The sequence below is a fragment of the Natrix helvetica genome (assembly GCF_964273705.1).
Source record: "Natrix helvetica genome assembly, chromosome: 1".
In the NCBI taxonomy this organism is placed as follows: domain Eukaryota; kingdom Metazoa; phylum Chordata; class Lepidosauria; order Squamata; family Natricidae; genus Natrix; species Natrix helvetica.
Genome location: NC_138548.1, coordinates 265,840,628 through 265,857,385, shown reverse-complemented (window position 1 = coordinate 265,857,385; position 16,758 = coordinate 265,840,628). Strand labels below are relative to the sequence as shown.

Sequence of the window (16,758 nt, the reverse complement as noted above, 5' to 3'; positions counted from 1 at the left end):
AGCGTGATCGGGTGGGGGAAGCAACGAAAGAGGCAGCGAGAGCGGGCACGAGAAAGCAAGGAAAGAGGCAGCGTGAGCAAGTGGGGGAAGCAACGAAAGAGGCAGCGAGAGGCAGCGAGAGCGGGCACGGGAAAGCAAGGAAAGAGGCAGCGTGAGCGGGTGGGGGAAGCAACGAAAGAGGCAGCGTGATCGGGTGGGGGAAGCAACGAAAGAGGCAGCGAGAGGCAGCGAGAGCGGGCACGGGAAAGCAAGGAAAGAGGCAGCGTGAGCAAGTGGGGGAAGCAACGAAAGAGGCAGCGAGAGGCAGCGAGAGCGGGCACGGGAAAGCAACGAAAGAGGCAGCGTGAGCGGGTGGGGGAAGCAACGAAAGAGGCAGCGTGATCGGGTGGGGGAAGCAACGAAAGAGGCAGCGAGAGGCAGCGAGAGCGGGCACGGGAAAGCAAGGAAAGAGGCAGCGAGAGCGGGCACGGGAAAGCAAGGAAAGAGGCAGCGTGAGCGGGTGGGGGAAGCAACGAAAGAGGCAGCGAGAGGCAGCGAGAGCGGGCACGGGAAAGCAAGGAAAGAGGCAGCGTGAGCGGGTGGGGGAAGCAACGAAAGAGGCAGCGTGATCGGGTGGGGGAAGCAACGAAAGAGGCAGCGAGAGGCAGCGAGAGCGGGCATGGGAAAGCAAGGAAAGAGGCAGCGAGAGCGGGCACGGGAAAGCAAGGAAAGAGGCAGCGTGAGCGGGTGGGGGAAGCAACGAAAGAGGCAGCGAGAGGCAGCGAGAGCGGGCACGGGAAAGCAACGAAAGAGGCAGCGAGGGCGGGTGGGAAAGCAACGAAAGGGAGGGCGGGTGGGAAAGCAAGGAAAGAGGCAGCGAGAGCGGGCACGGGAAAGCAAGGAAAGAGGCAGCGAGAGCGGGCGGTGGTTGCAGGCGGCAAGGCTTGAGCGGGGTGAAAGCGCAGCCCCTTTCGTTGCTTTCCCATTCACCCCGCTCAAGACTTGCCCGAGAGAGCTGGGGATCGGGCTTTGGGTTGGTAGGAGACCTTGAAGGAGGGGGGGGGAGGGACTGGGGCCGGTGGAGGAAGCAATGCTACAGTGCACTCTGCGGTCCCCTTAATGTTCACTCAGGAAGGCGGGGAATGGGACCACGTGAGCAGGAGGCTGAGGCTCCGCCTTCCTGATGACGTCACCAGCCTCACCAGCCATAACCCTCACCGCACGTCACTGGTGTGTATGTATGAATGAATGAATGAATGAATGTGTATATACATGATAGATAGACAGAAAGACAGACATAGATATATTTTCTACAAATATTCAGGTAATGGCTTTGATCATACCCTTCATTTTCTGTTTCTTAGGCACCAATAGTAGATGTCTTTTTCCTTCTTGGTTCTGTCACTACCCACTATCCAGGAAGAGGGATGTTCGGGATTCCCTTAAACTAATCTGCCAAAGTCCTATAAGCTCTCTATCTTTCATCACTCAGAGAATTTGTTTCAAGGAAGCTAGTTGCTTTATATTCCTTTTATTGCCTCTGTGGCAGCCTCTGCCTACTCAGCAGAAAGCAGTCACTTAATCACCCACAAAAGGTAATCAGCAATTCTCAAGGCACATCCCTTGCAATCAGCAAATTTTCAGAAGATTCCTCAGAACAGGCATAGTTCTCTAGTCATTCCACTGTGCTCTTTGTTCCTTTCTCTTGTTGAACTCCATTGCTAAATGCTTAGTAGCCCTTCTTATAATTATGTTTGTTAATTGAAAGCTGACCATAATTTTTTTCTTTTTCCCTTCCCTTCCTTTCCCATACCTTCTTCATTAACAAACTGTTTTTTTATGCTTCATCAATAGATATTTATTTAAGCAGGTATCCTAATATTTTTAATGTGCTGGGAAAAACAACAGCCATATGCTGTATTTAAATTAGTGATTTGAAGCAGTGTTCTAACTGCAATCCAAATATATGTGGATCCTAACTCATTCAAGTGGAAATACTGCTAATAAATTTGATGGCAATGGTGATTATTTCAGTTTATATTTATATTCCAAATTTCTGTTCAGAGTACAGATAAATGAAAGTATCCTAAGAGACCCAACAAATACAATATATGTCTTCAATGCAGTAAGTAGGATTTGCAAAATTAATCAAGTTTGTTTTCAATTTCCTTATCTGCATATTTCATGAGCATGAACTACCCTGCAGTGGAGTTATTAGGAAGGTCTCTGAAGAACTTAGCATGGGATATATAAAAAAAGTGTTCCTTCTAGGGCAAAAAAAAGATGCAGTTATAAACACAAAATATTGGAAGCTGTGTAGGAGATATTGTTCTCACCCAGTTGTAGATTTGTGTTTATTAATATGCAGGGAAGTATTTTTAAACAATAGGTTAATTATATGAATTAAGTTTAAATTTTTTCTTATTAATAATGATAAATTAAGCACTTTTAAAGTAATAATTAAATTATATGCATTTAAGAAAGTTGGATGAAATATGTTTACACATGCAATATAGCTAGGAACAAATGTTTTAAAACAGCATTCATAGGAATAGAAATATGCATAGGGATACAAAGCAGCATTGATCAAAATCAATTTTGAAAATTAGCAAAATTCAACATCTGAAATATTGTTCCTGCTATGAAATAATCAGAGTTTGAGCTCTTACCAGAAACATGACAAAATGTAACAAAAGTTAGATATCTTCACTATATAAATTATAATTAATGATTATTCTGCATAACTCAATCTATCTCTAGTAAATAAAAGTGAATATTGAGTATTTTTCAAGATTCTAAATTTCACAGGGATTATTTGAACCTTTAGACTCTCTCTGCAGACTTGTATTTTATTGTCTGTTAGACAGTAGTGTATATTGTTTAACACAGTTCATGCCCTACATGATACAGTTTGGGGCTGTCAATAAATTCTACTAATAGCGCTTCATTTGGCTCTGGTGATTTGACGGTATTGTAACTTAGAAAGTAGGATTATTGCAGTTACTTTCACACATGGAAGTTATGGAAATATCTCCTCAAAGTTTTACTACTCGATCACTTTCTTATATTCTATCTTTCTGTTTCTTTTGATTTGAATTCAAAATACTACAATAAATTCCAGATGTTTAGAAGTATTAAAATTATTAAAATTGCATGCATGTAGCACTGACATTCTGGGAGGAGGTTTCTCTCCACACCTTACACATATGCATGAAAAATTAAAATTCACAACTACTCTAAAATGTTATGGAATCCTGCAAGTTGAATCAATTGGTTGTGGAATATTTAAAAGTAGAGCATGACCTAATCGGATGAAACTTGCCTTATTTTAATTTTTACATTGTTTTACTACTGAATGGGAATTTTTACTATATTATATGTCTTTACAGCTTAAGGTGGTTCTTGGATACAAATATAAACTAAACAGATTAAAGCAAAGTGTCTACAACCACATTGTGACAATGGCACATATACCATATATGTATATGTATATATCCCTTTATTCTTACTGGTCCTTGAGAACAATCAATACTGACATAATTGAAGAAAGTAAGAAAATAAATATACTGCATGAAACCCAAGATTACCAATGGAAATTATAAACAATCTCAAAATATAACAATGGAATTATCCAGTTCACTAGAAGTATTAATTAGAAAATATATTTCAATTTCTCCAATATATTTAAAAAAATGATTGACAGATAAATTTACAAATCTCAATTCCACTGTACTGTAATTTAACAACCTTGGTTAGTTAAACAGAACCAAATAAAACCTCATAAATAATGCCTACAAAAGAAGGGAGTGTCAAAATGGTGGGTGCACATAATTGAAGCCCTGTTTCTTTCTGTTTTGTTACAAAGAGATGACACTTCAATTGTGTCATTGCCGCACCAATTTTACTTTTTTAACCCAATGGACATCTTTGACATAGTCTACCAGGGCTTGTATTCTAGATTTGGGCTGTCAAACCCACAGCCCGCAGGCTGGATGTGTCACGCGCTGGCCATGCTCACACCCCGTTTAGCGAAGGGAGAAAAAGTTCCAATACATCATGTGATGATCCCATGACACCCCTACGTACAAAGTCCCAATGCATCTTGGAAGAAAGCAATGGGGATGCTTAAAAAGGCATTGACCTGTCTATGATATAACCAGGGTCAAGCTGGTCTAGAGGAGTCTTTGTGAGAGTCAAGTAAATAGGCAGGAGTTCTTAAGACAAATGAATTAATTGTATAAATAGGCAGTTTCAAGGTTAAGAAACATACAAGCAAAGAGGCTACTGAAGCATGATAGGAAGAGGAGACAACATACTTGAACTGTTGGGGATATAAAGAGAGAATTTTCATTCTTACTTTGACAGATGGCAAATCTGTTTTTTATGGCTTCACTCCAGTATATGATAAAGATTCTTATCTATCCATGGTGACTGTGCCATGTTCAAACCAAGCAAATAATCCAATCCGTATCAAGCCAAAAACCCTAGAATTTCTCCCGACTTTTACTTGTTAGAGTCTTCGTTTACTTTGTAGTAATTTATTTTGCCCCCAACGTTACATTGCATACACAATGGTGGTGACAGAAGAACAAATAGAATAGTTTTATATGCTGTATATAATATTTGATACACCAAGATAGATAAAACTTTCTGTTCATAGAATGCAAAGACCCTGAAGCACAACAAGAAATATAGTGGTTGAAGCCTCTGGAGATGATATCTTTGAATCATGACATCTCAAAATAGGCACAGCAGGTGTTGCAAATGATTAATCACTGTATCACTAACATTGCTAAGTAAATAGGAAATATTTGTGTGTGTGTGTGGAAATATAAGTTTAATCACAAGTAATGTAAATACATTTCAGTTTCCTAAATGTGATGATTTAGCAGTATAGTTCTTTCTCCCTTTAAATTAGCAGAGTTTTCTGGGTGAGTCATATAAGTGGGAGTGAGCAACTTGTGAGGCTTTTGATGAAGGCCTGCACTTGTACATCACTAAGCACCCATGCTTAAAATGGAATGGTTAAAAAAAATCTATTTCAACCAATAACTTGGTCTATATAGCAGTTTCAGTGCTGGGATGGGCAGCCCTAGCATCAGCCACCTACAGCCCACCATCAACTTCTCTCTAGTTTTCATTTGTCTTCAGTTCAGCTCTGCATCTTCTGCCGTCAGTTCTATCCCTTGTCTAGAAATACGCTGGCACAATATTAACCTTTCTCCCTATTTCTTTCTGTCTCATTGGGAAATGTTCCCCATAGGGAACATCAAAACAAAAAACAAAAAAAACCCAAAGTATTTTGAATAAAACTAGAGATTTGCATTTACAATAGATATAAAAAGCCTTTCTAGACCTTATTAAAATTGTTGCTATCCTTTCACGCATCCCTAAATTAGTTTCTCAAGATCTCTGAGCTTTTTTTAGGGATCTTATCTTTCTACTCTCGCTTTATCTTTGTCTGTGTCTGTCTTTGTCTGTCTCTGCCCTCCTTCCCTGTCTGCCTATCTATCTCTCATCCATTACCTACCTACCTACCTACCTACCTATCCTATCTACCAATGGTGGGTTCCAGATCCTGTTCCAACCGCTATGGTTGGAACGGGCCCAACGTCACCCAGATGGATGTGCGCGGCACACGCATGCATTGTAGCTGCCAGCGACGCTTCTGCAAGCTTCCACAACACTCCAGCTGCTCAGTGGAGCATCGCGCAGGCACTGTATGCACCATGCGCCTGCGCAGAAGCGCCAAAGGCTTTAAAGAACAGGTAAGGAGCTCAGGCGGGTGGGTGGGCCCTCCAGAACACTGTACCGGAAAGGTACACGGTACTCCGGGCAGGCTCCGGTACGCCCATACTGGGGCGTACCGCCTGCAACCCACCACTGCTACCTACCGACCGACCGACCGACCTACCTATCTATCTATCTATCTATCATGACTCTGCCTTCTGTTTTCTCCACACCAGCAATTCTGTGAAGTGGTTGGGCTTAAGAGAAAATACTGGCCCAAGTTCACGCAGGCAGCTTTTGTACCTAATGAAGGACTGGATATCACTTTTCACTACAATTAGATTAGCTGGAAAGTAAATTCTCCTTTAGCCTTACCAGCTTTCGTCTTTGCTAATGATGTTTTAAGCCTAATTCTCTTCTCTCTCCCCAGTTTTATGACAGTTCAGATCTCCATAACAGCAATTTTATGACGCTACTTGAAACACTCTCAAACTTCCAACTGGCTTCATCAGCACACAGAGGCTGAGGATATGTCAATGACATTCCAAAACAGCTAAAAGCAAAAATGGAAGGCTCCAAATAAAAAAGGAAGCTCAGTGCTTTCGTATAATATTTGTGGCACAGTTTCAAAATGCTACAAGTTACTTGAAGCTTGCTTTATTAAAGGCACTTTGCAATTGTCATTTTGTTTTCAAAGAACTATATAAAGGAGATTTGGAATGCGTATTTCTTCCTATCAGGGGAAACATTTGAACTCAAGCATGTATTTAGCCACCTGCAATTAAAAAAGGATGTCCATTATTCCTTTCAAACTATTGTTATTTACCTCGTACAAATGATTGTTTTGAAGTTTGCAATGCAAAGTATATTTCCTATGCATGCCAGAGCCAGACTTAATTGAGAGGGGAAGAGGCCAAAGGTCTTCATTCCTATCTTCCCCATTGCATTTTTGTTAAAAAAAAAATCACACAGTATAGGCCACAACAACATAAGTATATGTCAGTCAGGCCAACTAATAACCCTAACCCTAACCATTATTACTTTAACCTTTCTTGTTTTCCACAATAACCTACCCAATCCCCCATGTCTCTTTTTCTTGAACAACAAACTGATTTCTTACTTGCTGAATCCAAGAGATTCTGATTGTAGTGGTATTGCTATGAAAATTAAAAACAACATGGTTACTACCAATAAGTGTGAAAGAAAATAACACAAAGGCATACACTTGTAGAAAATAAAAAGAAGTTGGTAACAACAGACTAGTTTTGTCTATTCAGTTTTATCTGATGCAAAATACATTGTTAGGGATAATTAGATTCCAAAGACAATCAAATTAATTATTTGCAATCAACGAGCTGTAATCAGAAACTAGCACTGCCCTATTATAGATAACACTTGACTTTCTTCATAAAAATAAGGGATACCAGTTTGTTTTGGAGAAAACTATTAGAGCACAGAGAATATTATATTATAGTCATCAAGACACAATTCTGGTGAACAAAATAAATAAACTGTCTGACATAGCAGATCTTACAATATCAAACTGAAAAAAAGCAGTAGCAAGAATTCTTCCTGGAAATTAAGGCCAAAATATTAATATTTATTGAAAGCATTTAAATCTATTTCATTCCATAACCACTAAGATTATTAGCTGAAAATCATTCAGGTTTATATGTACACACGCTTCGACGGGGCTGGGTATCCACCATGTGCACATGTGCAGGTGCCGTACGCTCCATGCGCAAGTGCAAATGGGCCGGTTGGGTCAAATACAGGTAAGGATTGCGGGCGGGTGGGTGGACCCTCTGGAGCACTGTACCGGAATGGTACCTGGTGCTCCCAGCAGGCTGCAACCCACCACTGGTACACATCTGTAGACCATCAAAGATAAAGAAAGTAGGTTACCAAATGAGGCTTACAATTATATATGCCTCTGTGCAATATGCTCTCAATATCCATAATAAACCTTTTAAAGATTATTTTAGAGGATTATTATTATCAGAAAGATTCCAGAAACTTCTGCAGTAAGTACAGAGTATGCTAGTTTTGAACACTGGGCCCTATCTAACAAAATGAAATTCAATGTAGATAAAAATAAGGTTTTACACTTAGGCAAGAAAAATCAGCTGTATACGTACAGACTAGGTGAAACGGGATCTTGGAGTCCTAGTGGACAAGCACTTAAATATGAGCCAACAGCCAATTCAATCCTAGGCTGCAATTAATATGGGGATAGAATCAAGATCATGTGAAGTGCTTGTACAGTTTTACAAACCTTAGTAAGACCACATTTGGAATATTTCATCCAGTTCTGGTCATAACAATATAAAAAGATATTGAGACTCCAGAAAGATTGCAGGAAAGAGCAACAAGAATGATTAGGGAGCTGGAGGCTAACATATGAAGAATAATTGCAGGAACTGGTTATATCTAGTCTAAAGAAAAGAAGAACTAGCGGAGACATGATAGCAATATTCCAATATTTGAGGAGCTCCTCTGAGAGGATCAAACTATTTCCCAAAAGGCCAGTGAAGCAACAATGGATGGAAACTAACCAAAAAGAGAAGCAACCTAGAACTAAGGAGAAATTTCCTAATGGGGCAAACAATTAACTAATGGAATAGTTTGCCTTCAAAAGTTGTAGGTGCTCCATCATTGGAGGCTTTCAAAAAGAGACTGGCTAGCCATTTGTCTGAAATGGTATAGAGTGTCCTGTTCAAAAAGGGGGTTGAACTAGAAAACCTCTTAGGTTCCTTTGCAATTCTATCCTATTCTATTCCATTCCATTCCATTTCATTCCATTCGTTTTAAACACATACTATAAAATGCTAACTTGTCAATCTATTTTCTTTCTGCTTCCTGAGGTTATAAATAGCAATTAGTAGTAAATATGTTATATAATATAAAGTCAATGCAACATGAATAAAGAAAATATATACTCTTTGCAAGACAAAAGTAATATACTAATATGATAATATGGATTAATAACTAGTTTTTCATAGCTATTTTCAAAGCATAGTGCTCAAAAATTCAGAAACCTGATCACTTTTCAATTCCGTATGAATTCAAATTTTGCTCTGCTTTTTTATGCACTCCAAAATGTAATTTACTCAGTAAATCATTTAATAAGGAACCATCACACAAAATATTGTGTTTATTGTTTGAAAGTAATCTAAAAACAGGACTAAATTTACAGAGTTGGTAAGTGAAGTAGATTTACTGGATTTGAAATGTTGTGGATTTCCATTTTATATATCATAAAACAGGAGAAGAAGGGCTCATATCCAGCCATAATGTTGATTTGATTATAGATTAGTACACAATATGAATCCAGTTTATTTATCAAAATTCAAATAAAATAAACCATGGTTAGGTGTGACATTTAAAATCAACTAATTCAATATTTCCTTACTTATTTTCTAGATGCTTGCATCTTACATTTACATTTATGTTTTATAATACCTTTCTGATTATTTTCAACATAAATTGAAGAGAGCATGTTAACAGTTTTTAGGAAGATGATATGTGTGAAATGCTGGACATTTTTAGAAATTAAGTGATCTTGGCATCAAAACTGTGAACTAGAAAGGTTTCCTATGGCTGTTGCCAATGCATGTTGCCTGCTGTCATCTGATCCATTTATGAAACTACTTATGGATTTACAGAAACCACAACAAAAAAAAGAGACTTTTTAAAAATAATCATTTTAAAATAATTAACCTAAAAATGAGCTTTAACTATATATTTGAAAATATGTGCTCTTCCTCCTGATTATTCTCTTTCGGTTATTTGTAGACCTGTACTTTTAACCTTTTCAAACCTGGGAACACATTTAGAAACTACTTCTTAATACTTTATAGATATATGCATAGTGATAAGTGTGCCAAGACTTGTCAAGACTGTAAACCACAGGAAGATGTGAACCATCAATTAAAATAAAGGTCAGTGTTGTTGGTTCTTTGTATTTTTCTCTCTGCTTCTTATAGGTGCATCAACAATTTTTTTCTAACCAAAACTTCCTAGGTTATACAGAGAAATACAAACACAATGTAAGGCAAAATTACTTTCCTATCTGAGATATTTTCTCTCCCTAAAGTTTGCTTGTTTATTCCTCACTTATATATAGCCATACATGACACCGAACATGATTCTGGGTGATGTACAATGAAAACAAATCATAAAACAAACATTAACACATTATAAGGCATCAATCTTATTTAAAAAGGACTAGAAGAAGAGTATCTTTGGTGTTACATACTCAACCCATAGTTATCTCAACCCATTTGTGTTTTGATCTCCTCAAGCCTGTTGGCATAGCCACAGTTTCAGGTACTCTCGGGAGCTACCAAACATGGGCCATTTTCACCTCCGGGGAAATGATGAGCAAGTCCCATAACAGAAATGACCTGTCTCCTGAGTACTGCCAGATATAATTCCTGTTTCACACCAGTCCCAAGGGGCAATATATAACTTACTCAAGCAAAAATGATGGATGTGATTCTGTAGTGAATCAGCTTTTTAGCATGCTTGGAGATACATACATACATACATACATACATACATACATACATACATACATACATACAGATTTACCTATTATATTTATTCATAATTACTGTTTTTAATTTACTGTTTTTCAATGTGATAGCTCATAGCTCAATGAGCACGGCTAACTGGATTGTTCCATTCTACATGTCATTCTGCAAAAATCAGTTTTATTGCAATGCACATATTTCTAAGGTAAACATATGGGTGTGACTGCCTATTATTATTTTTACAAAATTAATTTCTGGGCACTTCCTCCTTCTGAGTTCTGTCAGTTATGACAGGTCATTTTGCCCAGCCAACGAAAGTAAAGTCTGAAATAGCTGATGGAGCTAAAGTTCGATAGAAGCTATCTTAAAAACTGCTGTCCTGATAATATTAACCATAAATAAATTGAAGCAAGAAAACACAAAAAAAAAATCAGCAACATTTTACCGTTTCTTCTGCCACCATGCCTCCACCTTTGGGACCTAGGTTTTTTGTTTTTTTTTACTACTGCACAGTTGAGGTATATGGATTCCACTATAATATTTTATCAAGGCTTTATTTACACTGCTACTTAGTGAATGAACCAATTATTTATATTCACAAGGTCTGAAATCCACATCTTTGCTGAATATTTGTTTCCTCTCTTTTTCTCCTTCCCCTCTAAAAAGGCTCAAGCATCTTTAGGCAGAAGTTTAACCTATGACATGTCTTTTAGCCCTGGTCACTGTGAATGAAATTTCTGTCCCACAAGTACGGTATTTTTAAAATCAACCAAATGTTGATCTATTGATTGAGACAGGAATTGGCTAATTAGTTGGTCACTCAAACCCAACACGTCAAGTTGAGAGAATGACTGGTCCAATCTTTCATGCCTAAAGTGGGAGTAGAATTCACAGTCTCCTAGTTTCAACCTTGGAGCATTAACCACTAGGCCCATTAATACTTTTTCCATTTATTAAAAAGTTCTTATATAGTTTTAAAAATAAAAAAAATCTACAATTTCATTTGAAAAGTATTGATTGATTTAAAAGTGATTATTTTGCTTTCTTGCTTTTCTTTGTTTTCACACAGGGATGAAGAAAAGACAGACATGATCTCTTTCTTCTAAAAGGAGGCATAGGTAACTGGACTTGATTAATGTGAATGAATCTCTTTGTTGAAAGATAGTATTTAAAATAAGGCTCTTTTCCAAACTATTACAATTAAGCAGGATTGTATCCAAATGTGCCCTCAAAATAAACTACTCAACCAGGAAAACTTCAAAACTAAGAACTGTTGCAATCAAATCCTTCAAATGATTAGGTTTCTATTTCTAACGCACTCCAATAAAATGTAATTATTTTAAATTTAAGCTGGAACACAGGAGCAATTGATTTTAGGTTTCAGAGATTTTTCAAGAGCAAAAGATACAGCTGTGTCCTCACCTTTACCTCCAGATGGCATGGTTGCTACATCATCAGAACCTGGCAAGCCTGTCCTTATTCCATTGTTAAAGGTGTGTCCATCTGCTGGTTGTAGCTGCCAATTTAGCCCAAGCATATGCATTGCTGCAAGACACAGAAAGCCAGGAAAAATAAATATACAAGGTATTGTTTGTTGAAGTTGAGAGGGAAAAGGTAACCTCTTTTAAATGGGCATCTCCTTTCAGACACAGAGAGACCCACACACATTTTACATTTCTTGAATTACCACACAAACAGTAAAAAAAAAAATTAGACAACACATATACATATGTGTAAATTTCTTGTTATAACATTAAAATTAATTGCATCTTTCTTAATTGCCTGCTAAGAAGAATTTATTCAGAATATTTTTTTTCCTTTTGGCCTACCAATTGTATATGCCTTGTTAGTGATCAGTTTCCCTAAGTGGATTTACTGCTGAATAAACAAGACCAGCCATATGCTAGAAAACTAAGAGTTTCCTAGATTTAAACTTGTGAAGTGAACAATCTCTGTTTTTTAATCATATCCAGAGTTAAATTTAACATCTTTCAATAGCACTATGAAAAAAACATTTGTCTTTTAACCAAAAATGTTTCGTGACAGAATTGTTCTGTTTAGGAGGAGGGGGATCAGAAAATCAACTTATGTGAAAAATAGATGTGCCTAAAAAAATCAATTGTTTTTAAGAGTGGAAAATAATAAGTTAGAGTGGGACATACATTTTTTCAGTACTACTCTTGAATTTATTTTGTTAAATTATATTGTATTTCCCATAGATTTTTGTAATCATACAGTATTTTAAGCCTTTTGAAAACATGAAGGAAGAACTTCTTTTATCTTTCTAAAAGAAGTGAGTAATGTGTTCTCTGTATATTATTGCAGTTCACTGGTGGTGTCTATTTTCTAGCAAAAACAGGATTGTCTTTAGATATGGTGTGAATTGGCTTTAGAGGTAGCCACAAATTCTTCTGTGATAGCATATTGTTTGTACACAACCTCCTTCCTTGAAAACTTTGTATGTGTGTAATTAGAAGGTTGCAAGATTTCGGAGGAGTGCCTATTAGATGAGATTGTTTAACAACACAAAATCAAAATTTATTAATATTCCTAAAATTGATTGACAAGATATGACACTTTATATTTAGAACTGCCCTTGGGTTTCAATTTAAATTGCAATTGCAATTTTTCTTCCCTTTTCTGCTTAAAGTAATTTGTCTGGATTGCATTTTGCTTCTTTATTTACAATGTGTTTATTTAAATCCCAGAAAGCTGCTGATAGAAAACCATAAATGAGATTACTTATAACTTGTACATATGTACATATACATATATAAAGACAGATTTCATGGCAAAATCCCTATGATTGATAAACTTGAGAAGGCATAAAAGATACATTCTGTAGTACTAAGATAATCATATTCTGGGCTGCAAAAAAATTATTATGGAATTCCCTTGTTAAATGTTCCTCTTCTGGCTTTTTTTTTACATGTAATCTTCTCCCAAACTGATTGGTGTACCACCCATCTTTCTGTGTTGACATCAGGCTTGCACAGATTTTTGCAATATAAGCTGAACCTTTGCTTCAGAGAATACTCTGGAGACAGTTTCCCAGTGTTTTCCCCAGAGATACAACGTGGGTTGTTTCCTACTGGTGAACTTCCTATCTTTCTGCTCTTCTGAATTACTGCTCTCCCTGAAACCAAGGTACAACCAAGGCAAACAAGTATGCCTTCGCAACATCTATTTTTGGTTGCTCCGAAAACTGGCTGCTTCATAAGTAGCTGTTTTCTTTCCCTTTTACCACAAAATCTAAAGAAGGAAGGGAGATGGTATGAGTGAGATATCAGCTTGCTGTTATTTTTTACACTCACTCACTGGCAAGCCAGAGAACACAGCAGATATTATTTCTGTTATTATTTATTATTTTATTATAGATGTTTTAATTCCTATATAAACAAAAATAATGAAAAGGTGGCATAACCTAACAGTCCTTCCTGCTCCTATTTTCCACACAACAACAATCCTGTGAGGTGATTTGGGCATGATTGGCCAAAAGTCACCCAGCTGACTTCCATGCCTAATGCAGGACAAGAACTCACAGTCTCCTAGTTTCTAACCAGGTGCCTTAACCATTAGACAAAACTGGCTCAAATGAGCAAGGGTGGATGAATAGTAGAAGTAACAGAATAATATTACAAGGAGAATGAGAAATAAAAATGGTATCTGGATGGAACAGCCCTCTATAGCAGGAGCCAATAGTTGTAACAATTGGTCCCAGTTCTTTTCCCCATACTGCTACCTGCCTAGAAGGAAGCCCCTAAATAGGAAAGAGGTGAGCCCTGAGAAGTTGAGTAAGTCCCTCTGCATTAGAGCAATGTGCATACATACAGCCTGGATCCCTGAAAACTGTCTAATATGTTATGCTTGGAAACTCACAGAACTAAGAACTGACCCTCCAGGACATCAAAACCTACAGCTTGAGATTCAATGCCTCATTATTTAAATGCACAATTAAAGTCAGAATTATTGTCTCTATTGAAATTAGATGGTCTTTGAATTACTGAGCTCACATACTGAGCTTGCAAGTACTTCACAAGAGCCATCATCACTTAAAATCATGTTGTCGTCACCACCACCACTTTGTTATACATACCAAATGATTTTATTACATACTAAACAGTTTTATTAAAATTCACATTTACTGTATGTCTTGCAAGGGATCAAATAATTGTGGACCGGGAAGCAGAAACACAATGGGTTAATTTTTCAAAGGAGCGCCTCCAGAGTCTTTAATTTAAATGTGGCAGAGCTCACAAGTGAAATAAATTTGGAGGCCTCACCTTCAATGGTATTTATGCCTAAATTCAGGAGAAACACAATTCATCATCACTGACAAGACCTTCTCGAGAGAGAATGGAATAGGAGAGTCTTAGGGGTCAGGATAAAAGGCCAGCTGAGCACAGAATAGTGAAACCGGTCCAGGCCTGACATCTTTACCTTCCATCCTGTCTAGGACAGTCGGTCATTTTCAAAAATATAAATACCACAGTGACAAAATGGCTACTTGATGAAATTTCCTAATAATGTTGGAGTAAGTTAATCCGTCAATAGAGAGAGCTACTACGCTTTGCTGGGAAGAGGTGGAGGAAATCAAATCGACCACAATGAAGATAGTCAAAGTGAATTTTATTTCAGCAGCTCCTGCCGTTGACTAGCCACACAACTGTAAAGGCACTAAGCAATAATAAAGGGAGATCCTCAAGAAACAAGAGATCATGTCCTTTCACATAGAGAGGTCACTGGAGCTTTGTGGGGCATCACTAAACTGTTCTCACACAAAAGTGCCTGGTAAAGGATGAACAGCCAATCAATAAATATTAAATGAAATATGTGGAGTGACATACACGTCTGCTTGTGTAAACAGACTAGCCAGCTATATGTTGTGTTGAGAGAGATGGTTACCAAGAGCTGATCCTCCCACGCCACCAATGATCCTTTTAAGGATCAGACTGTCAGCATATAACAAGAGCAGAAATTACACACTTATCATCTCAAAGGACAAGTGATAAATCTGTCATCGTCCAAGTGCTTCAGCAGATACTAGATTTTTTTTTATTTTATTTTTTATGGATAACAAAATGAAGCCGTTCAATCAAATCTGTATTTCGATTATAGACAAACATAAAATACAATCTGGAAAAATTACATCCACTTCAGTAACAGCATTGAAACACATAAGGCCTATAAAGTAATTAAAAACTAGTACTGCAAATAGAATATATAATGTTAAAACAGTAAGGTCTCATCATAAAAATTAATACCAAGACTATGGACTAAAAGCATGGGGAAGGGGCTGGTCTGAAGGCCAGCAAAAGGATGTAAGAAAGATAAATATAGAAAGAATGGCTCTCGGTATAACGAAACAGTTTAACATGAAGGGTTCAAAACATCTTTCTAAAAAGAATTAATGAGGCATCAAAGGGAATATATATATATATATATATATATATATATATATATATATATATATATATATATATATATATATATATATATATATATATATATATATATATATATATATATATATATATATATATATATATATATATATATATATATATATATATATATATATATATATACTGGTTTTGTTGTATTCGGGTCTTTTCCCGTGTAAGGTTGAGATTGTCTTTGCAACGTTTCGGCAGGATCACACCTGCCATCTTCAAGCTGTGGGCTTAAAATGGGAACGGAGCTGCCGTCTTTCTGTAAGTCTTGGTGGGAGGGGATGGGGTGGTGGCTTTGTTTCAGTAAGTGGAATGATTGGTTGTGTGGTTGTATCATGATTGGTAGATTGGTGCTGATTGGTGCAGGTTGTGTGTGCATTGTTGTTTTGTATTTTAACGGCTTGGGTGGTGGGTGGTGTTCGTTTGTTGGCTAGGGCTGGTTTCCAGATGTTTGGTAGGCGGGAGGTATCATCACGTTTGTTCATGCTGTGGGGGTGTTTCTCTATTTCGATGGCTTCCATGATTATTCTCTTGTGGAGGTGTTCTGTTTTGGAGATTAACCTGGCTCCTTCAAAGTTGATTTCGTGTCCTGTAGCTTTAAGGTGCTGGAAAAGGGAAGAAGTTTTTTTCTTTTTTTCTTACTGCATTTTTGTGTTCTGTGATGCGTGCATTTATTCTCCTGTTTGTTTGCCCTATGTATATTGCTGGGCAGATTTTGCATGGTATTTCGTAGACTCCTTGGTTTTCTAGCTGGATTTTGTCTTTGGGGTTTCTTAAGATGTTGGCTATTTTTTGGTCAGTGGTGAAGGCTGTCCTGATATTGTGCTTGTGGAGAATTTTGCTGATTTTATCTGTGGTGCCTTTGATGTAAGGGAGGAGGGCGATGCCATTTTCCTGTTCTGTATCTTGGTTTTTTGGGGGAGTCTCCTTTTGGATTAGGTTGGTGATTGTTTTTCTTTGGAATCCATTGGAGATTAATACATTTGTGAGTTTGTGTAATTCAGTTTTCAGGTGGTCTTTGTCGGCTAGGCGTTTGGTTCTGGAGATGAGGGTCTTGGCTA

The 16,758-nt window shown here is 37.5% G+C and overlaps 1 protein-coding gene across 2 annotated transcripts in view; it reads right to left on the bottom strand.

The window, feature by feature from the left end:
• Positions 1-16,758, bottom strand: part of TENM2 (teneurin transmembrane protein 2) — a 1,011,554-nt gene that overhangs the window by 202,380 nt on the left and 792,416 nt on the right. For both annotated transcript variants that reach the window (XM_081934447.1, XM_081934448.1), the window contains one exon: positions 11,667-11,789. In XM_081934447.1, the coding sequence (XP_081790573.1) occupies positions 11,667-11,789 (123 nt within the window). The remainder of the gene's footprint in view (positions 1-11,666; positions 11,790-16,758) is intronic.